This window comes from Onychomys torridus, chromosome 15 (assembly GCF_903995425.1).
Source record: "Onychomys torridus chromosome 15, mOncTor1.1, whole genome shotgun sequence".
NCBI classification, from domain to species: domain Eukaryota; kingdom Metazoa; phylum Chordata; class Mammalia; order Rodentia; family Cricetidae; genus Onychomys; species Onychomys torridus.
This window is the reverse complement of record NC_050457.1, coordinates 27,873,997-27,897,741: the sequence shown is the minus strand read 5'-3', so window position 1 is coordinate 27,897,741 and position 23,745 is coordinate 27,873,997. Positions and strand designations below refer to the sequence as shown.

The following is a 23,745-nucleotide window of genomic DNA, read 5'->3' as shown; positions in this document are numbered from 1 at the left end:
ATCTACAGAATAAGAGAAAATGTTTTTCAAAAAACATGTGTGGTAAGAGTTTTGATAGGTTTAGGTTTCATATCCACAAGACAAAGAAGAACTCCTGCAACAGAACAACAATGATTCTGTTTGTTTTGTTTTGTTTGTCAAAATTTTACTCTGTAGCATTGGCTGGCCCAGACTCATTCACTATATTGCCCAGGCTAGTCTCAAAGTCAGGACAGCCCTCTTCACTCATCCTCTGGATTCCTGCAAGTACAGGCATGAACCTCAATGCCTTGACAAAATGTTTGTTTTATTTTATTTTGGTGTGTTGTTATTGTTGTTGTTGTTGTTTTGGTTTGGTTTGTTTTGGTTTTGGTTTTTGGAGACAGGGTTTCACTGAGTAACAGCTCTGGCTGTCCCAAAATCACTCTGTAGACCAGACTGGCCTCAAACTCAACAGAGATTCACCTGCCTCTGCCTCCTGAGTGCTGAGATTAAAGGCATGCACCACTAACAACCTGCAATATTTAATTTTATTTATTTGTATTTTATGAGCATTGGTGTTTTGACTTTATGTATGTCCTTGTGAGGTTGTCAGGCCTCTGAAACTCAGGTTACACACAGCTGTGACCTGCCAAGGGAGTGCTAGGAATTGAGATCAGGTCCTCAGGAAGAGCAGCCAGTGCTCTTAGCCACTGGCCATCTCTCCAGTTCCAACAAAATATGTTAATGGACAAGGATTTAAGCGCACTTTTCTCTCAATTAGGTACACAGTCATATGAAGAGTCTCATTCAGTCACTAGGGGAATGTAAATCCAAAGCACAGGACAGAACACTGCCTAACTAAAATATGTCTAAGATAAGCAAAGCAAAAGGAAAAAGTAGGGTGGAAGACATGGAGAAAGTAGAGACTTGCACATGGCAGGTGAGAAGGTAAATGGGGTAGACTTCAGGGAACACAGTTGGGAAGGTCTTCAACTGTTAAACAGAAAGATGTGGTGGCTCACAGATGTAACACCAGATGGAGGATTCCAGTGAGTTCCAGGCCATTCTGGCCATAGTGAGACCCTGTCTTTATAACATAATTACCATAGAAAGCAACTATTTTACTCCCAGGAGTATACAAAAACCAACACAACAGGAATCAAACAGACACTAGTAACTCAAATGATCACTGCAGCATTAAAACAACTCAGTATCCATAAACAGATGCACGGATAAACAAAGTGGCACACATACTACAGTAAAAATATCCACAAAGGACTATTATTCATTTCTAAAAAGAAAAGTAAGGTCTGATACATGCTATGCCATGGCGAACTTAGAAAACACCATATGAAGGGAAATGAGCTAGATAGGAGGTAACTATTACATGATTGCACTTATGGAGCATTTCTAGATAGACAGGTTGATTGAGACATAGACAAACAGATGTTCCACGAGGCTGGTGGAAGGGAAGAGGGACTGTTTAAAGGAACAAAGATGCTGTGTGGTAGAAAAAAAGGACCTGAGAGTAGATGGTGGTAACAGTTGCTCAGCAATATGAATATTGTTTATGTCATTGAATTATACATTTAAGATGGTTGAAATGTCATTCCGTTGTCTGTATTTTAGTGTAATAAAATTATGTTAGAAATAAAAGACTTCTGGCCTGGGCAGCCACTGAACTTTTGATTCTCCTGCCTCTACCTCCCAAGTGCTGGCCTTATAGACAGGCACCACCTTGCCCAGTTTACAAAGTGCTCTGGCTCAAAGCCAGCTATTTGTGCTCTGCAAGAAATCAACCAACGGAGCTTCATCTCCACCCAGTTTACTTAAAAGTCAATCAGTGCTTTCAGAATCAGTGAGTTGGTATTTATCATTAAATTTAGATGCTTTTTCAGGGACAGGATGCCCTGTAATTTGCTGGAGAGGTGAAGGCAGATGGAGCAGGGACATAATGAAGTTAAGACCAATCTGGGCTACAGAAGACATCATCTCCAAAAACAATTATTTTTAACATACATAAAAGCAAAGCATGTTCAATCATTTAACAGGCCAATGAGAACAAAAGCTTTACTATGAATGATCATAACATTAAAAAGGTAAATATTTACAGTGATATCAAAACATAGAAACAGACTTAATGAAATGTTGGTGGAGCTCACACTGAAAACTATCAAATATAATTGTGAGTTCAAGACAGAAACAAATGGAGATTATTTCCCAGTTTTACATTGATATTATGGAGACGCTAACCCTGTTCTTCATTCAGGCAGTGAAGGTGCAGATGATTCTCTATTATCATCTTACATACAGTCCATCATTTATCAATAACAATCAATTCAAACTCTCTTATTAATGACCTTGAGGGATGAATACTGATGGTAACATTTTCCCTAGTTTTGTCTGAGTTACTTCAAACCCATTCTATGACTTAGGGCCTGTCACTGAATTACACACTGTCCCAAACAGTGAAAGTACTTAGATCTCTTCTGTCAAGACACATTTATGACCTTGTGCCTGAGAAGTTTCATTCATCTAAAACTAAGAACAAGAAAACACGGTGTCAATCAGAACAGTGATGTGACACTCAGGGGTACCTGGTAACTGGTTTGTCCCTGAGACCTCAAGAGACTGCAGGGCAGGCAGGCCGAGAAGCAGCTCCTGTTCCGCTGAGCTGAGCTCCAGTCTGCTCATGGAGCACTTGGTGACAGAGGTCTTGTTCAGCTCCAGAGCTGGGCAGATGCTTTCAAGAAAGCCGCTGCTGTGGCTCAAATGGAGCTCGATATTCTGTGATGCCGAGAAGACTTCCATCAGGACCCGGAGCAGTGCTTGGTCCGCTGGACCCATGTTGGCCACTCCGACTTCCAGCCTCGGGATCTTGTATGGCTTGGGGGACAGTTTCCAGTACCCTTCACTGATGTCTGGTAGGGCCCTGGGTCGGATATTTATATGGTTCTTTATGGCCTCCTCATATGCAATAAAAGTTTTCTTCCATTCATTTATATGCTCAAAGGCAGATGTGTAGTCTTGATCAATAATTGGTGGCTGAAATTTTTCAAAATATGTCTTGGACGCATAATCTACATGAGATGTTGTCTTATTTCCATTTATGGAAAATTTTACACTCTTCAACACTAACAGGCTTTCTGGGTGGTCCCCAAAATACTGTAAATTCAGTACTTTCAAAGCCAGTGTTCTCCCTCGAAGGAATCGCAAAATAAATGGAGAACATACAGCCACTGTGTTGCTTTCATAAGCAAAGTTTAGAGCAATGTTAAATAGATGTTCTGAAACAAATGAAGAGAAAGCTTCAGGAGATACCTGCCACAACCCCCTAACAAACTGCATCCACAGTGAAGTTTCTGGATGGAGCTTCATGTAATCCTCATTTTCAGACATGTTCTCCAGCGACTCTTTATCATCCACCAACTGAAGCAAATGAGATACAATTTTTGGCCCTGCCTTTGATGAAGGGTGGCTACAGACATACTTCAAAAATATGTTATAGGAGTTTATAGCCTTCATGGGTGAGTTAATTTGTCTCAAATAACCAAGTCCCAAATCTTGGTCTTCCTGCCTTTCTGAACCCAGGAGTTCAGATAGCCTCATGGCAGCAAGAAATTCTTGGAACAAAGGACTTAAGAACCGATAGACAGGTCTTAGTCTCTGGGCAGAGAATTTGCTCATCAAGCAGGTGGTCAGATCTTCATCTTCATCAACACCTGCTTCTGTGAGGTCATCACTACTGAACTCAAAGCAAAATGAAAAAAGGCCTCTCAAGGCCAACTGGCTACATGAGGACACAGTGGTCTTGAGAGGCTCAGGTGTAGCTTTGTGATTTAAGGAAAGATATTTCATATAGGACTTGAAAACTGCCACATCATCAAGGGACTGGTCGGAAGGATTTTGAAACCAGTCAGTACAGACTGCTGCCACAAAGAGAGGAGTTTTGTGAATTCCCTGTAAATCTTCATTGTTTACAAAGTAAACTATAAACTCTTCCACATGGGTTAGGTCATGTGAAAATAACTCCCGTAATACAGAGATTGTGTTATAGAAGGGAAACTCTTTGATCTCTAGAATTGTATCTAGGTATGGGCGGATGTCTCTGGCCCTGTTTGTATGGACAGTGATCAATAAGCAGGTTCGGGTCAAGTAGTTCCTGGTAATCAGGGTTTTGATGGCTTGGGGCAGTGAGTCCATCCCATGGTAGTCATCCAACAGGAACAGCACCTGGTGCTTTAACTGCTGGATGATGCTGCTCAGGCCCACTTCACTAATGCATCCTCCTGCCTCTAGGTGTTGGCCAGAGATGATGTCGGCCAGCCCCTGGTCTGGTCTGGTGGAACCCAGGGAGATGTAAAAGACCAGCTGGAACCTGTTCAGCAGGGGACAGCATCCTGATGCCCAGAGAAAAGCTGTTTTCTTCAGGAAGGTTGTCTTCCCACTGCCAGTTTCCCCCTCCACACACAGGACGGAGTTGAGATTGCTGAAGACCTCAGGAAGCATCACGGCCTCCTGCACTGGCCTGCTGATGTGTTTTGAAACCATGGACAGGTCACAACCAAGCAAGTGGTCAGTGCCGAGGCTGGAACACACCTCTGGCAGATTCATGTGGCGGAAAGTGGCCTTGGTGTAGGCTCCTCTCAGCTGCTCACTCAGACTCTTTGCCTCTTGAAGCCATTGGGCTGCACTCTGAGGCAAGTCTGTGGAGAGGAGAGGGGAGAGGAAGGTGCACCTTCACATTTCTCAATCCTAATGTGATGACTTAGCTTGTCTGCTGAGGGTGGATCAGGACTTTCCACTTCCCAGACACCCCTCCCCCTCCCCAAGATCCTCTCAGATCCATCCACAGCATCAGAAAGTATGGGGGAAAGTCTAAGGTTCCTTATTTGACGGGAATTTAGACATCCTGGCATCCTAATTTCCCATTTAAGACCCCAGGAGACCGGCTTGCTGCAGGAAGCCTTTAAGACTGGCTGGTTTGGATCTCACACAAGGACTGCTGTCACTAGTCCTGCATTCACTCTCAAGATGTCACGGGAATGCTGACACTCTCACCCACAGTTCCCGCCAAGTCAGTGCTCTCCTCCCTAGGAGCTCCTTGGACGATTCTAAATACACTTTCCTTTCAAATCCCTGCGTACAAATACACACACTCCCATGTTGCTTTCACATTCTTACCAGGCACCATAGAGGGAACGGCCACTGGATCCTCATGATTGCTTTCACCTGTGGTGTCCTTTGAAAGAGAAATCTTTATTAAATCAAACTGTGTTTAAATCAGGATTGGGTATGATATTATCATTGACAATATATCAATATTATCAATCAAATTAATAGTACAATCAATCATACCCAACATCTTCTAAACACAGCCTACACTCAGGGCTTTATTTATCATTTATTTATATATTTATTATTTATTTATCCTTTATTTAATCAAAATTTGCATAATACTGGGCCATTGCATTATCATTGAGGGCCCAATGTCTTTTAAACATTGCAAGCATTCCACCAGTGAGTTACATCTCCAGCTTCTGTGATGTCATGTTTAACTTCACAAATACCATGCACATACTGTGTGAACCCAAAGTTGCTTATCCTTTTGGTTTTCACTGCCTTGCTTCTCTTTGCCTGTTTGTTGCTGTTTTGTTTTTGTCTTTTGAGATGAGGTTTTATACTATCATCCTGACTGATTCTGAACTCACAGCAATCTTCTTGCCTCAGCTTTGTTTTTGCTTTGCGAGATGACAGCCATAGCACACCTACCGTACAACCTCAGTGTGAGGCAGTCTGTATAGCTATTGAATGGACACTCAGCTTACATACCAGGAAAATATTTTTTCTGATTTTACGATTTTGCCTTTGCTTTTGTTCACAAGGCACATCCATGGCTCAGGGATGTATCTAGCTCCTAGAGTGCTTTACCATGCACAAGGCCTTGGATCTGCTACAAGAATCAACATCAAAAACCAAATCATCTGGGCACAGTTACACACATTTGTATTCTAGCATTTTAAACCTGAGGCAGAAGATCACAAATCTGTCTCAAGCAAAAACCCAACCAAGGAAAATGACACATGCTGTTACGGTTCAAGTAGGAAGTCAAACCCACTGCCTCTCAGAGAAGATGACAGATGGGATCCATTTAGTCTGCATGGTGGTCAGGTCTAAGTCTAGAAGCATCTGAAGGGTGAACTTCTTATGGGAGAAGGGCTCAGTGTTCACCTTGAAGTGCCATGTATAGCTATCAGATGGTAGTTGCTTAGTAAAAACCTGTAGAATTTATTTAATCCTATATTTACAAATGGCAATTGCTGTTCAAAGCCTTGTTCAACCACAGGATCATGTACTTCGAGGCAGAGAAGGGTAAGTGTCCATTACCAAGGCTTCCGGAGGTATGCAATGGCTCTCAAGGGCTGAAATCACTTCTGCAGAGGACTTCAGGTTTTGGAGAAACACACAACTAAGCAGAAAAGATAAAAATCATAAAATAGTTCCGTGCAAGTAAGCATATATTTGTTTTAGGTTTTTTAATACACACACACACACACACAGAGAGAGAGAGAGAGAGAGAGAGAGAGAGAGAGAGAGAGAACCAAGAATTAAGTAGGAAGCTGTGATTTTCAGTGATTCTGTCAGTGTTTTATCATACTGTGGCTTTCAACAATTCAGCATATACGGTTTGTAAAGCACTGGTAAGAACTGAGAATGTGGTGGGATGAATGCATAGTTAATGCCAGATCATGCAAACAGCTAAAATGAATTTAAAGACTCAAAAATAATAACCCATCCTGTGTAGGGCAGAGAGTAGGGTCTTAGGGGTCTGTTGGCTGCTTGCCTAGTTACAGTTTCAGTAAGAGCCCCTATATCAAGGAAACAAGGTATAGCGTAACAAAAGAGAATGTCTAATGTCCTTCTCTGGCTTTCTAAAACACACAAGAGGACATCTGCAACACACACACACACACACACACACACACACACACACACACACACACACGACAGAGTAAAAATAAAATTTTAAAAGAATAAAACAGAGAGGCCGACACCTAGGTCTCAGCCCTGGGCACCAGCCATTCCGGAGAAGACCTGCCCAACTTGGCCCCAGGTTCTGGCCATAGGGCAGGACCCCCACATCCCCACCAGGAAGGTTCCCCCTCTCCAAGACCATTTGGTGGACCCTATGACCTCCATGCCCTGCCCCCACACCTATCTGCCAGAGACCCCAGCCACTTCTGGAGACGTAGAAACCAGCCCCCAGCTTCCATCCTACCCCAGAAATCCCATCTAGACCAGAGGTGAGTGCCTGGGGTTATAGTCAGAGAGGCCCCCGCCTCTAGGTCCCAGGCCTGGGCACCAGCCATTCCGGGGAAGATTTGCCCAAATTGGCCCCAGTTTCTGGCCATTCAGGCCCTGCAGGAAGGCTCCCCTTTTCCAATACTGCAGGCAGACCCTGCAATCTCCACACCCTGCCACCACACCCATCTGCTGGAGACCCCAGCCACTTCCTGAGACTCAAAGACCAGCGCCCAGCTACCATCCGCCCTAGAACTCTCATCTGGACCAGAGCTTCCATCCTGCCCCGGAACTCCCTTCTGGACAAGATACAGAGACCCCAGCGACTTCCTGAGACTCAGAGACCAGCCCCCAGCTCCCATCTGGCCAGCACTCCCATCTGGAACAGAACTCCCATCTGGGCCAGAGAGAGGCTCCCTAAATCTGTCAGCTCTGTCTATACTAAGTGCACTGATAAGACCAAGAACGAATCCATGAGGAGATGGGCAGATGTCAAGGCAGAAGTACATATAACAAAATAAAGAGCAATACAGCATCACCAGAACCTAGCCCTTCTCCAACACCTAGACCTGAACATCACAGAATGGAAGAAGCAGAAGGAAGCAACCTAATAAATAACATCATGAAGAGGCTAGAGCCTTATATAGAAGAAATCAAAAATGAAGCGGAGGAACAGACAAACAAAAAATGGGAAGAACACTATAAAAAAAAAAAAACTAGAGGAAAGGACAATTAAAGCAGAAGAAAACAATAAGTCCCTGAAAGAAAATCATGAAAAAGCAAGGGAAACAGTCCAAGAACTGAAGAGGGAAATAGAAAAAATGAAGAAGACACTAGCAGAAGGAATGCTAGAAATAGAAAATCTGAGTAAACAAACAGGAACTTCAGATTCAAGTATAACCAACAGAATGCAAGAGATGGAAGAGAGGATCTCTGGTGTTGAAGATATGGTAGAAGAAATAGATTCATCAGTCAAAGTAAACACTAAAACCAACAAAGTCATGACCCAAAATGTCCAGGAAATTTGGGACACCATGAAAAGACCAAACCTACAAATAATAGGGATAGAGGAAGGAGAAGAATACCAGCTCAAAGGCACAGAAAATATATTTAACAAGATCATAGAAGAAAACTTTCCCAACCTAAAGAAGGAAATGCCTATGAAGATACAAGAAGCCTATAGAACACCAAACAGACTAGACCCCCCAAAATAGTCCTATCGCCACATAATAATTAAACAACTAAATGTACAGAATAAAGAAAGAATATTAAGGGCAGCAAAGAAAAAAGGCCAAGTGACTTATAAAGGCAAACCCATCAGAATAACACCTGATTTCTCAATGAAGACTTTGAAAGCCAGAAGGACCTGGACAGATATAATGCAGACACTAAGAGACCATGGATGCCAGCCTAGACTAATATACCCAGCAAAACTTTCAATCATGATAGATGGAGTGAACAAGACCTTCCAATACAAAACAAGATTTAAACAATACTTATCCACAAACCCAGCCCTACAAAAAGCACTAGAAGGAAAATTCCAACCTAAGGAAGGCAGATACACCCATGAAAACACAGGCAATAGATAACACCACAACAGTAAACCCCAAAGAAGAGAAGTACACACACACTACCACCAAAAAATAAAAATAACAACAGGAACAAACAATCACTGGTCATTAATATCCCTTAATATCAATGGACTTAATTCACCTATAAAAAGACACAGACTAACAGAATGGATACGAAAACAGGACCCATCTTTCTGCTGCATACAAGAAACACACTTCAAATTCAAAGACAGACACCTCCTAAGAATAAAAGGCTGGGAAAAGACTTTCCAATCAAATGGTCTTAAGAAGCAAGCTGGTGTAACCATCCTAATATCCAGCAAAATAGACTTCAAACTAAAATCAATCAAAAGAGATGATGAAGGACATGACATACTCATCACAGGAAAGATCCACCAAGATGAAGTTTCAATTCTGAACATTTATGCCCCAAACACAAGGGCACCCACATATGTAAAAGAAACATTACTAAAGCTTAAATTACATATAAAATGCCACACATTAATAGTGGGAGACTTCAACACCCCACTTTCACCACTGGATAGATGGCCAAATTGAAACTTAACAGAGAAATAATGGACTTAACTGATGTTATGGCTCAAATGGACTTAATCGATATCTACAGAACATTCCACCCAAACAAAAAAGAATATAACTTCTTCTCAGCACCCCATGGAACCTTCTCTAAAATCGACCACATACTTGGCCACAAAGCAAATCTCAACAGATACAAAACAATTGGAATAACCTCCTGTGTTCTATCAGACCACCATGGTTTAAAGTTAGATTTCAAAAAAAAAAAAAAAAAAAAAAAAACTACAGAAATCCTACAATCTCATGGAAACTGAATAATGCTCAACTGAATCATCAATGGGTTAAGGAAGAAATAAAGAAAGAAATTAAAGACTTCCTAGAGATCAATGAAATGAATACACCACATACCCAAACTGATGGGACACTATGAAAGCAGTGCTAAGAGGGAAATTCATAGCACTAAATGCCCACATAAAGAAGTTGGAGAAATCTCCCACTAGTGACTTGACAGCACACCTGAAAGCCCTTGAACAGGAAGAAGCAAAGTCTCCCAGGAGGAACAGATGCCAGGAAATAAAAAAATTGAGAGCTGAAATCAATAAAATAGAAATAAAGAGAACAATACAAAAAATTAGTGAAACAAAGAGTTGGTTCTTTGAGAAAATCAACAAAATAGACAAGTCTTTATCCAAACTAACCAAAAGACAGAGAGAGAGCATCCAAATTAACAAAATCAGGGGGACATAACAACAGACAATGAGGAAATTCAGAGAATCATCAAGTCATACTTCAAAAACCTCTACTCCACAAAACTGGAAAATCTAAAAGAAATGGATAATTTTCTGGATAGGTACCACATACCTAAGTTAAATTAAGACCAGATAAACCATTTAAATAGTCCAATAACCCTTAAGGAGATAGAATCAGTCATTAAAAGTCTCCCAACCAAAAAAATCCCAGGACCAGTTGGTTTCAGTGCAGAATTCTACCAGGTCTTCAAAGAAGACTTAATACCAATACTCTTTAAATTGTTCCACACAATAGAAGCAGAAGGTATATTACCAAACTCCTTCTATGAGGCTACAATTACCCTGATTCCTAAACCAAACAAAGATGCAACAAAGAAAGAGAACTATAGGCTGATCTCCCTCATGAACATTGATGCAAAAATACTCAATAAAATACTTGCAAACAGACTCCAAGAACACATCAAAACAATTATCCACCATGATCAAGTAGGCTTCATCCCAGGGATGCAAGGGTGGCTCAACATATGAAAGTCTGTCAATGTAATACACCATATAAACAAACTCAAAGGAAAGAACCACATGATCATCTCACTAGATGCAGAAAAGGCATTTGACAAAATCCAACACCCCTTCATGATAAAGGTCTTGGGGTGATCAGGAATACAGAGAACATACCTAAACATAATAAACAGCAAGCCAACAGACAACATCAAATTAAATGGAGAGAAACTCAAAGCAATACCATTAAAATAAGGAACAAGGCAAGGCTTTCCCCTCTCCCCATGCTTATTCAATATAGTACTTGAAGTTCTAGTCAGAGCTATAAGACAACATAAGGAGATTAAGGGGATACAAATAGGAAAGGAAGAAGTCAAGCTTTCCCTGTTTGTAGATGATATGATAGTATATATGAGTGACCCCAAAAATTCAACCAAGGAACTGACACAGCTTATAAACACCTTCAGCAACATAGCAGTAGCCCTCCTATATACAATAGACAAACTGGCTGAGAAGGAAATCAGAGATACATCACCCCTTACAATAGCCACAAATGATATAAAATACCTTGGGGTTACTCTAACTAAACATGTGAAGGACCTATATGACAATAACTTTAAGTCCCTGAAAAAAGAAATTGAAGAAGATGTCAGAAAATAGAAAGATGTCCCATGCTCATGGGTAGGAAGGATTAACATAGTAAAAATGGCGATCTTACCAAAAGCAATCTACAGATTCAATGCAATCCCCATCAAATTACCAGCATAATTCTTCACAGACCTGGAAAGAATAATACTCAACTTCATATGGAAAAACAAAAAACCCAGGATAGCCAAAAGAATCCTGTATAATAAAACACCCTCTGGAGGCATCACAATCCCTGACCTCAAGCTCTACTATAGAGCTACCATAATAAAAACAGCTTGGTACTGGCATGAAAACCAACATGTGGACCAATGAAATCGAATTGAGGACCCTGATATTAACCCGTACACCTATGAACACATAATTTTTAACAAAGAAGCCAAAAATGTACAATGGAAAAAAGAAAGCATCTTCAACAAATGGTGCTGGCATAACTAGATGTCAATGTGTAGAAGGCTGCAAATAGATCCACATCTGTCACCATGCACAAAACTTAAGTCCAAGTGGATCAAAGACTTCAACATAAATCCAGTTACTCTGAACCTGATAGAAGAGAAAGTAGGAAGTACTCTTGAACGCATTGGCACCAGAGATCACTTTCTAAATATAACACTAGTAGCACAGACACTGAGAGAAACAATCAATCAATGGGACCTGTTGAAACTGAGAAGCTTTTGTAGAGCAAAGGACACAGTCAACAAGACAAAGCGACAGCCTACAGAATGGGAAAAGGTCTGCTCCAACCCCACATCTGACAGAGGGCTGATATCCAGAATATATAAAGAACACAAGAAATTAGACATCAAAATGCCCAGCAGTCCAATTGAGAAATGGGCTATAGAACTAAACAGAGAATTCTCAACAGAGGAAGCTCAAATGGCTGAAAGACATTTAAAGAATTGCTCAACATCCCTAATAATCTGGGAAATGCAAATAAAAACGACTCTGAGATACCACCTTACACCTGTCAGAATGGCTAAGATAAAAAACACAGAAGATTGCTTATGCTGGAGAGGATGTGGAGCAAGGGGAACTCTCCTCCACTGCTGGTGGGAATGCAAGCTTGTACAGCCACTTTGGAAATCAATATGGTGCTTCCTTAGAAAATTGGGAATCCATTTCCCCCAAGACCCAACTGTAGCACTCTTGGGCATATACCCAAGGAATGCTCAATCACACCACAAGGGCATTTGTTCAGCTATGTTCATATCAGCATTGTTTGTAATAGCTAGAACCTGGAAACAACCTAGATGCCCTTCAACTGAAGAATGGTTAAAGAAAATATGGTACATATACACAATGGAGTACTACTCAGCAGAGAAAAACAATGACATCATGAGGTTTGCAGGCAAATGGATGGATCTAGAAAAAATCATCCTGAGTGAGGTAACCCAGACTCAGAAGGACAAACATGGTATGTACTCACTCATAGGAGGATACTAGATGTAAAACAAAGATGACTAGACTGCTACACAGCTCCAGGGAGGCTACCTAGAAAATGGGACCCTATGAAAGACACAGGGGTCGCCCAATGACAGAGAAATGGATGAGATATACATGAACAACCTGGATGACAGTGGGATTAATGAAGGGCAAGGTTTGAGGGAAAGGAAGCTTAGGGGAGCAGGAGATCCAAGCTGGTTCAAGAACAGAAAGGAAGAACAAGGAATAACAGACCATGATAAATGAAGACCACATAAGAACAGAAAGAAGCAAAGTACTAGAGGGGTCCCCAGAAATCCACAATGATACATCCACTGTAGACTACTGGCAATGGTCAAGAGAAAGCCTGATCTGACCTAGTCTGGTGATCAGATAGCTAATCACCCTAACGGTCGTCCTGGAACTCTCATCCAAAAACTGATGGAAGTGGATGCAGAGATCCTTGGCCAGGCCCCATGTGGAGCTCCAGGAGTCCAATTGTTGAGAAAGAGGAGGGACTGTAAAAGTGTGAATTGTTGACACCAAGACTGGAAAAGCACAGGGACAAATAGCCAAACAAATGGAAACACTTGAATTAGGAACCAAAAGCTGTGGAGCTCCCAGCTGGATCAGGCCCTCCAGATAAGTGAGACAATTAAATAGCTTGACCTGTTTGGGAGGCATCCAGGCTGTGGGACCAGGACCTGTCCTTAGTGCATGAGCTGGCTTTTTGGAACCTTGGGCTTACACAGGGACACTTTGCTCAGCCTGGAAGGAGGGGACTGGACCTGCCTGTACTGAATCCACCAGGTTGAATTGAACCCTCAGGGGAGTCTTAGCCCTGGAGGAAATGGAAATGGAGGGGAGGAGCTGGGGGGAAGGTGGGGACAGGAGGGGGGAGGACACAGGAATCCATGGCTGATGTGTAGAATTAAAATGCAAATATAATAAATAAAAAAGGAGTAAAAAAGAATAAAACACAGATTCCTGGAACAACCACAATAACAAAAAGGCAATAGAAAAACAAAAAAGAACAGTAAGGAACCAGCTTCTTTGAAAAATATTTGCATAATGGAATAACATTGAAGATGTGTGAATCTGGGACTGGAATTCGACATTATCTTTTCTATCATAGAGATACACACATGACCGCTGGGAAATGTATACAAGAATACTCTGTAGTTAGAGTTTTTCTGCCTGACCCAGTCAGGACAAATCTCTCTTACCCGCCAGTCCCACAGTTGCTCAGACCCAACCAAGAAAGCACACAGAAACTTATATTGCTTATAAACTGTATGGCTGTGGCAGGCTTCTTGATATCTACTTTTTCTATCTTAAATTAACCCATCTCTGCTTATCTATACTTTGCCACATGGCTTGTGGCTTACCAGTGTCTTTACATGTTGCTTCTCATGGCGGCGGCTGGCGGTCTCTCTCCAGCCTTCTACTTCCCAGAATTCTCTTCTCTCTTGTCCCGCCTATACTTCCTGCCTAGCCACTGGTCAATCAGAACTTTATTTACACAGAGCGATATCCACAGCAATACTCCTCTTTTTAATCAACTGTATCCAATCAGTGCTGTCCTTATATGCACAGGCTTAGAGGCATCTACTGGAGCTTGGGCAGCTTACTGGGGCCACCTCCCTAAAGGAAACTGATTCTCCTTCACTTGGCCGACAGTAACTGCCACTAGCTCCTCAACTAAGGATGAGGTTTTAAATAGACTGATCTTGCATAAGGTCTTGTGTAAGCAACTACAGCCATTGTGAATTCATGGCTACAAGGACCCTTCATATCCAAAGGACACTATTTCCCAGCAATTCTTCTCAATCTCTGGTTCTTACAGTCTTTCTAATCCCTCTTCCTTGATGCTTTTTCAGTTTTGGTGGGAGGATATGACATACATGTCTCCTTTAGGGATGAGCTCTCCTTAGTCACTAATTGCCTTCACTTTGATCAGTTGTGAGTTTATGAGATTCCTCTCTCTTTAGTGTCTGAACTTAAGTTCTTCCAAGCCCCCATTAGCAGTGGAAAGTGCAGGGGTATTTTAAAGATATTTTTAAGGTGTTTTGAGAATCCCAGCTGATAAAATATTGATATTGCCTGTCATCATTTTGCATCTTGCTATGGCCTAAATAACTTCTAGAACACTTTAAAAAAAACAAGACAACAAACAAACAAATGCTGGAAAACTGAACCTGCTGGAGCATGCCTATGACCCAGGTCTTGGGAGATGGAGGCAAAAGGATCATGAATGTCAGGCAATCCTTCCTGTACACTGAGTTTGAGGCCAGCAGAGATGAGTGAGACACCTGTCTCAAACATCCACTGCTGTGGATATCGCTCTGTATGCTGTGAATGTGTTGCTCTGACTTGGTTGATAAATAAAATGCTGATTGGCCAGTAGCCAGGCAGTAAGTATAGTATAGGCAGGATAAGCGGAGAGGAGAATTCTGGGAACAGGAAGGCTGAGTAAAGAGATGTGGTCAGCCACTGCCATGAGAAGCAAGATGTAAAGAGCTATTAGGCCATACAGTTTTAATTAATATGAGCCTCTGTGTGTTTACTTGGGTCCAAGTGGCTACAGGACTGGCGGGTGAGAGATTTGTCCTCACCATGGGCCAGGTGGGACACAGAAAAACTTCAGCTACAATCCACTCCATTGCTACCCATGAAAAGGAACGAGAAAATAAGAAGGGTTAAGCCATACATGCCTGTGATCTTAGCACCCTGGGAGAAGAAGGGTCATGAGTTCATAGGGAGAGCCTGTCTCAAAACTTCAGGGCTGAAGATATAGCTGAGTGGCAGAAGTAATTCCCTTCCATGGGTGTTCCATCCCAAGCACTTCAAGGGAAAAAATGGCAAACATAGGTTTTATAGTATAATAGCTCAGTATGTACATGTGTACTTAGCATGCATAATATCCTTGATTCATTACACACACACACACACACACACACACACACACACACACACTGAGAGACAGAGAGAGAGAGAGAGAGAGAGAGAGAGAGAGAGAGAGAGAGAGAGAAACAACAACCTAAGAGTAGGCAGAGCTAAATATGTTCGTGGATAAGTCATTCACAGTTGGTAAAAATCAAACTGAGAAGCAAAAGAGCAATGAACTGAGAATCAGTGTCCTAGTCTGCTTTCTTGTGGCTGTGGTAAAAACCAAAAGCAACCTGAGGAGGAAAGAGGGAAGCCAGGGCAGGAGCTCATGGCAGCTGCATCGATTACTTGGAAATAAGAACTGATGCAGAGACCATGGAGCAGTGCTGCTTACTGGCTTGCTCCCCATGGCTTGTTCAGCTCAGTCTCTTATCCAGCCCTGACCCACCTGCCCGGGTGTGGGACCACCCAGTGGCCTGGCTCTCTCCCTCCCACACCAATTTGCAATTTAGAAAATGCCCCACAGACCTGGTCACAGGCCAATCTGATCTGGGCAATTTTTCAGTTAAGGGCCCTTCTTCCCAGATAACTCTAGGTTTGTGCCAAGGTGACATATGAAGCTGGCTATGGCAATCAAGATGTTTACCCCTGGCTGGGAAAGGCAAGGGTCAACTCAGACTTGGGAGTGACATTGGAGCCTTCCTGAGGCATTGGGAAGGTTTGATTTCTTGACTTTAGTATTCAGCCCATAGGTCCTTTATTATTACTATTGCCCTAAATGTATGCCTGTCTGTAATTAAAAACAACAACAACAATAACCAAGAGGTAGAAGACTAGCAAGCCATATAAATAGGAGTTGACAAATTCTAGGACAAGGCTACTCCCTACTACAACCAAATTACAAGAAAAAAATAAAATAAAACTGACTACTGCTGCCAAGTATTGTCTAACCTCAAAATTAGATGCAAATGTTCTTTTTTTGATGTGGGGTAGGAGTCAATACAGGGTTTCTCTGTGTAGTCCTGATTGTCCTGGCACTTGCTCTATTGACCAGGCTGGCCTCAAACTCACAGAGATCTGCCTGCCTCTGCCTCCCAAGTGCTGGGATTAAAGGCCTGCACCAGTGCAAATATTCTTATATGTCTAAGCTCATAGCTGAAGTAGATGCAAGACTATAAGAAGAAGGGAGTAAGATTGGCATGAAAAACTAGGGGAATGGTGGTGGTGGTGGACTTCATTGAACTACACTCTATACCTACAAAAATATGTCATAATGAAACGCATAAGTACAAATGATTCATATCTGCTATAAAAACATTTTTAAAAGAATATTTTGGGGCTTGCAAAATGGCTCAGTGGTGAAGTCCCGGCTGCCAACAGTGTGTGGGATCTGCAACGTGAAGGAGTGAACACACTCTGACAACTTGTCCTCTGACATTCACATGTGCTCTACAACAGCATATCCCTCTCTACACATGTAATAAAATGTAATTGATACATGTAATAAGAAGTATAAAGAACATTTTTAAAGATTTGCCTTTTTGTCTCAAGATCAGATAATAAGTAGACTAATTTGGCTTAAACTCTTCTAAAGCCAAAATAATTTGGTATAATTTTAGGTATACATTGGATGCACACAGGATACAGCTCTGCAACCAAACAAGATTTCAATACAGAGGCAGCTTCCAAAGCCTTCAAAGGATTGTCACACAAAAAGACATCTACAATTGTGTTTTGCTTTCTTACTTAAAACTGCTGTATTTTAAAATATATTCATTTAAAACTCAATCTTATTAAATACATATATCACATACACACAGTCAAAAGACCATCCATATAAATAAAAAAAATCTAAAAAAAAATTTTTTTAATATATTTAAAAAAAACCAAAATCCTATTGCCTCAGCCTCCCAAGAGTTGGGATTACAGGTGTGTACCACTGGGCCCAGCCAAAAATAGTCACTGTTCATTCTACCTATATTGATACTTATTTCTGAAATTTTATTACTAATTACTTAATGAAAACAAAAATATTTTTCTTGCAGTTGGACATTTCTAGAGACTTTACTGGGTAGAAAATTAATTAAGATGAGTTGGAAAACTCACAGAAAAGAGGATGAGAGTATCATTCAATGGGAAAGGGCTCACTCGCCTACCATGCAATCACCAAAACTGGAAAAAGAAAACCACGGAAAAGAAATAACTCTCTTATTAGATTTTAAACAGCAGAAACAGAAAACACTGAAAGATTCTAGAAGAAGAAGAGGAGGAAGAAGAGGAAGAGGAGAAGGAGGAAGAGGAAGAAGAGGAAGAGTAGCTTGCAATTAAAGGAATCAGAAAGGCTTGAAATTGTTGGCATAATTGTGCTAGGTCAGGAAGTCATGAATTCAAACTATTTAGCTACATGGAGAGTCTGGGCTACATAGAGAGATCCTGTGTTTGAGAGTGTGTGTATTGACCCAGCCAAAACCAAGATCTAATCATGATTTAAGGAATGCTACACAGGGAGTGTCTTGGGAGGAAAGAGATGAAGCTATGATGATGTATCCTTCACAACAGGAACCAGAGGAGAGGGGTAGATCCTATCCACAGGGAAAACATGGACAGAGAGGGATAATTGTTGAAGTACATTCCAAGTCAAGAGAATTTACTGTGCTCACTTGGGAAAAAACTTGGTGTGCTCATTTAATGGGTCATCACCTTCCTCCCATTTCCACATACATCCTCCACAGGAAAAACACCGGACAATGTCGTTTTTGCCTAGAATGAGGGAATATGGTCAGTTCAGCACATACACCTGTCAACTCACAAGCAGATAATAACTCTAGATTTCACTAGTGAAATCCTATGTGCATCTCCAGTGGATTGTGTGGCAAAGTCATGCATGGGTCACTAGGGGGCACTAGTTCACACAGGACTCTTGGTTCTTCGATGTGGTATTCAGCAATAGTCACTGAATGTTCCTGTGCACCATGTGCTCTGATGAACACCCTCTCCCAACCCATCATCCTGAAAGTTCTGCTGTCAGAATCTAGAACAGAAGATCAGTGAGAGCAGAGATTTCTGTCTCATTTGGGTACTAATGACATACTGGATATTCACAGATACAGGCAACCAATAAGCATTTGCTTAATGAATAAATCAGAAAGAAAATATTTGAAGATCATGTGGGAAACACAGGATCAAATATAGGAGTCTTTACATAAGTGAGATCATGAAAAATTACATGTCTCTTCTCTTATTATTGCCGGGTATACGACACTGGAAATAGAAGCACATTGCTCATAAGACTGTATTCTGTGGAAAGGATTCTAATTTGCCTGAGCCAAGGGATCAAACCGGAAATGAAAGATCCAACATCTTTCACTCTTGGACCATGAAGGCGCTGTACAATTCAAGCAGAGAAGAGCCTCCCCGTCTGTCTGGCCAAAGCTACTAGGGCCTGAGGTTTGCAGTTTGTCTAAAATGGGGAGCTGAAAAGGAAGAGGGTGAACATAAAGGAGAAGGGGCCTAGAGCAAGCCATCCCCCAGCCTCTGGAGCTCCAACTCTTTAACTGGGCATACTGCTTCCTGAGGGAAATATTTCAGATTTCTCAGCAATTCTTAAAGGTAGGTATGGCCATGTAAGTTCTCGTTAAAGATATATTAGGGAGCTGGGGAGATGGCTCACTGGGTAAGAGGGGATTGACTACTGCGTTCACCAAGGGAATTGTGGGAAACTGAAGGTCTTATGAGCCAGCAAAGGGATCTATGCTGAATGATGGAGAATGGAGATTGCTGAGTGGAGACAAATGCAAGACATGGACAAACACATCTGGTGGACACAAACTACTGACTCACCTGTGTAGAAAAGGCCTGCTCTGACCAGAGCTTCAACAGCCACAGGGGATTCATGGGGCCAGTCCTTAAAGGTGTCCAGCCTTAGTTCTTCATTAGCAAAGACGCTGTCATTGCAGTAAGCTTGGGGGTTGGGGAGAGAAAGAAAAATAAAAATAGACGTAGGTGAGAGCAGCAGGCTTTGATCGCGAAGTTCAAGTTAGCTGTGTGCGCAGGTGCAATGATCTGGTGTACTGTGTGTGTGTCAAAATAAGTGAGGGTGGTTAGAAAAGCATGAAGATATAAGATACAAGAGTGACTGTGTTAGAACTGCTGGAGCAGAGTGGAAAAGGCTGGGGTTTTCCGTTCATTCTATTCATTTCTGTGTGTGAGCAATGTGTTAAAATGTAACTGAAGACTGTCTCTTGATTGTCAGGCATCAGAACACAACAAAACCAAGAGGATATTCTGGTTTCCAGAGTCAGTGTCAAGATTTGAGAAAGGAAACGGCCCCCGTGGCTCCCATACAAACAGTCATTTTGATGGCTTACTCTTTGAGACGACCATGCTGCTGGGGTCTCCATTAAACGGTCTGCCTCGTCCTGGCCTCTGAACCCTGTGCATGTCTTCTCCATGCTGTGAGGACTTGAAAATTAAATTGCCTTTACCTTGGTTCTGACAAGTTTTTCAAGATGAAAGCTTGCCTGTGTTCACACTTAATCCTAGGATTAGAATTTTGTTGTTGTTTTTGCTGATTTACAAATTTCTTTGGGGCAGAGTGGATGACACTCAATGTACACATTAATTTTCTTGGCAAGAATCTTGCCCTTAACTTGTTTATTTATAGCACTGTCAAGAGCATGCTGGGTAACACTGTATATTCCACAGTAACACTCATGGCTGTATTTGTCATATTGATTAACTCTACAGATTCTTTTTTGTAGAGTCTCATATATGTGGCCAAAAACAACCACTGATAGGCCTGGAGAACAAACACTAGACATTTCTTTGTCTCTTTTCTGTCTGTCGTTTTTAGAAAATTATTGAAAGGTAATAATTCCTGTTCGAGCCAACAGGAAATGTTGGTTTGGTTTATTTTTTGAGACAGCTTTTCAACATGCAGCCCAGGTTGGCCTTGAACTTTCGATCTTTCTGCCTCAAACTTCTGAGTAATGGGATTGCAGCCATGGGCCATCACACCTGACACTAACCTGAAGATGCAAGTTGCATTTGCATTTGTTTTGTTTTCGAGACAGAATCTCATGTAGTTCAGAGTGGCCTCTAACTGAGTATCCTATTCCTGGCTACCCTGAACTCCTGTGTCTATCTCTCCAGCGCTAAGACTGTAGGTATGGGCTGCCACCCTCAGCTAACGTTGGAATCCTTGCTATTGGCACCACCCTGTCCAGTGAACTCTATGCTCCATGTCCCACCCTGATGGCTAGAACAGGGCTCAGTATGCCTGTAGACAGATGTCCTACCACTGAGCTAAATTTTAACTCCAATTCTTCTGTCTTGAGGTGCTGGGAAGAGAACTCAAGACCCTTGCCCATGTTGGGTAAGTGTTCCACCCGTGAGTCATACCCCCAGCCCTGTCACTTCATTTTAGTGTGAATAGCCTTGCTTTCTTAACAGCATACTGAGCCATTTAAGAAGGCTTTCAGAGATTTAGGATGTAGCTGAGTTCACAGAGCATTCGCCTAGCACACACGAAGTCCTGGGTGCCATCCTGAGCACCTCCTAAGCTGAGTGTGGTAGTGCATATGTAGAGTCCTAGTACTTAAGAAGTGGAAGCAGAAATATCAGAAGTTCAAGGTCATTTCTAAGTTTGAGGCCAGTGTGGGAAACACGAGTTCTTGAAAAATGCTGTCAAAACATTTTACCCAGAGATTATAGTTGTTTTACAGGAAGTGTCAGTTAAGGAAATGACTCTACCATATTATCTAGGTTCATAGTGTGAATGAAAAGAAGCTGTGTCTAGCTTCTGAACAAAAGAACAAGAAATCTCCTGAAAGGAGTATCTGTGTCCACAGAGACTGGTGGACCTATTGGAATAATTTCAGTACTGTGGAAAGATTGGAATTTTGTTGGTTCAGAGGCTAATTACTTACCTTAGGCTAGTTTTAGCCTTCTGGAACAGCCATGTCTTGCCCCACTCTGGATCTGAACTAACACCTCATGATAATAAATAAAAACCTTATAGAAGCTACTAACTTAGCAGAACACTAGCTTCCACCAATCCAAGAGCTAAGAATGTCATCAGATAGAATCTTGGACCTACAAAATAGCTTTCCCCACCCATCTCATTATAACCACTGTAAAACAGCAGGAAGCAGGAGGCAGTCTTGAACAGTTGGAGCCAAGGGGCCCTAGAAAGCTATGGCCATGACAGAACTCATGTGGAGTTTATTAGGGGAGGGGAGGGAAGAAACACAGAATGGGAAGGGGTACAAACATAGCCATGTGGTGGAGAGAGAGAGAGAGAGAGAGAGAGAGAGAGAGAGAGAGAAAGAGAGAAAGAAAGAAAGAGAGAAATGAATTTGAAAGAAAGGAAGGAAGAAAACCAGAACATTAATATCTATAACATTTTTAGATTTGTAATTCAGCTTTACAAGTGACAAATAATGATGAATCAGACTGCCTCCATCTTAGGCTTAAAGACAAACTAGGTTTATTCCTGTTTGTGATTAAACCTCCATTTCTCAAGGATTGGGCTATGCCCTGTAACCTTAACTACAAATGGTTCTGTACCATCTATTTCAGGAAACAGCAACCATGTCTGTTTCAAAAGGTTATGACCACCTGTTGATATGACTACCAAATGGCCACCTTACAATCATGTCTGTTTCAGGTGGTCATTATGACTAACTTGTTACGCTTATATTCTGCTCCTGTAACACCCCGCCCCCATTTTGCCCACCAAATCCCCACCCCTACCCCTGAGCTATAAAAGCCTTGTCTTCCTCACAGCCAGTGCTGACCTCCCAAACCCTGCCTTAGGGGGAGGTAGTTTGTATACATGAATGAAAAAAGCTCACTTTAATTCATTGCTTGCTTTAATTGGACCATAATGATTTGTGTCCATGGTCTTTCTCCTCCTATCTTTGGGATTAATAAGAAAAGTCTGATGTGATACTTTATAGTCCTGTCCTCTATTTAAAATGCCCCTTTAAATGAAAAAGTGTTTCTATACATATTTAAATTTCTATGGAACATTTTGTAAAAAAGTAAATAGTCATTAACACTTATAAATTAACGTGTTACTTTTGAAAACTTTGTAAAGCTTCAAGTCTAGTAGTTCTTATGAATCTGCAAAGATCTTAAAAGAATAAAGGTGACCCAAAACCTGGAGAAGTGTTTGTGGGGGTTGCTTGTAACAAAGAAAGAAAGAAGCAAAGTCTTTGGAATGTGCCTGAGGTTTTACCTGATACCATAGGTAATTCTCTTCTGACCCAGCAATTCAAAAAGTGTTCTCCCTGAGAAAGAGAAATTCAGGTTATGGATTCATTTATAAAATACACATCTATGTGTGAGCTACAAATGAAGATGACATTCTATTAGACATTCTAATAGGCATTCTATTAGAGTTGTTGGTAAGACAGGTCTTTAATTTTGGTTAGGTTATTTTGGAATTCTTTTTATTCAGTGCAAAACAACAGTGAGCGTTTACCTGTAGCCAAGTGGAAACCACAGGGTCTTACACAGCACCCAGCTCAAAACAGAACTAGGTTACGCAGCACAGATACGTTGTAATTAGTGTGGAATGAAGACTCACAGGAATCTTTCCAATTGAACAATATACTGTCTAGGGAAACTGCACCAGTTTTTATTTCTTAAGGAAGCCCCTTTCCCCTGATTTTCAGTCTAAGTGCATGGCAGGAGTCAGAGCCAGCCAAAAGCCAGCTGTGGAAAATCAAATTTTTCCCAGCTTAGTAAGACAATGTGCTCCTCATTCCCATACATACCCCATGGGTGAGATGCAGAGGGATAGAAGGAGAAAAAAAGAAAGACACAGAAGCCATGAAAATAAACAAAAACACCTCACCCTTGTGATTTAGACATTATGTAATAAAAAGATTCGGGGAAAAGTTCGTTGTGAATTACCATTACATGGACAAATCCCTCGTAGCTTTGAATATACTGGGCAATTTCCTTTGAGGATTTCTTACTTTGAAGAAATTCACATCTATAATGAAAAATATAATTGAACACTTCCCCAGTACTGTGATAAACATGTCCCATATCATAATGCACATTCATTTTTTTAATGTGTTGATGATTTTTGAGCATTTTATTTTTTAAAAATTATTTCATTTTGTGGTAGTTTGAATGTACTTGGCTCCCATAAGCTCATAAAG

The 23,745-nt window shown here is 41.4% G+C and overlaps 1 protein-coding gene across 1 annotated transcript in view; it reads right to left on the bottom strand.

Annotated features, from left to right (window-relative positions):
* Positions 1–23,745, bottom strand: part of LOC118596278 (baculoviral IAP repeat-containing protein 1e-like) — a 39,794-nt gene that overhangs the window by 10,397 nt on the left and 5,652 nt on the right. The window contains exons 4-10 of the mRNA XM_036207071.1: positions 23,492–23,573; positions 22,812–22,863; positions 19,412–19,531; positions 18,232–18,331; positions 6,349–6,430; positions 5,146–5,203; positions 2,559–4,667 (exon numbers count right to left, since the gene is read on the bottom strand). Of these exons, the coding sequence (XP_036062964.1) occupies positions 2,559–4,667; positions 5,146–5,203; positions 6,349–6,430; positions 18,232–18,331; positions 19,412–19,531; positions 22,812–22,863; positions 23,492–23,573 (2,603 nt within the window). The remainder of the gene's footprint in view (positions 1–2,558; positions 4,668–5,145; positions 5,204–6,348; positions 6,431–18,231; positions 18,332–19,411; positions 19,532–22,811; positions 22,864–23,491; positions 23,574–23,745) is intronic.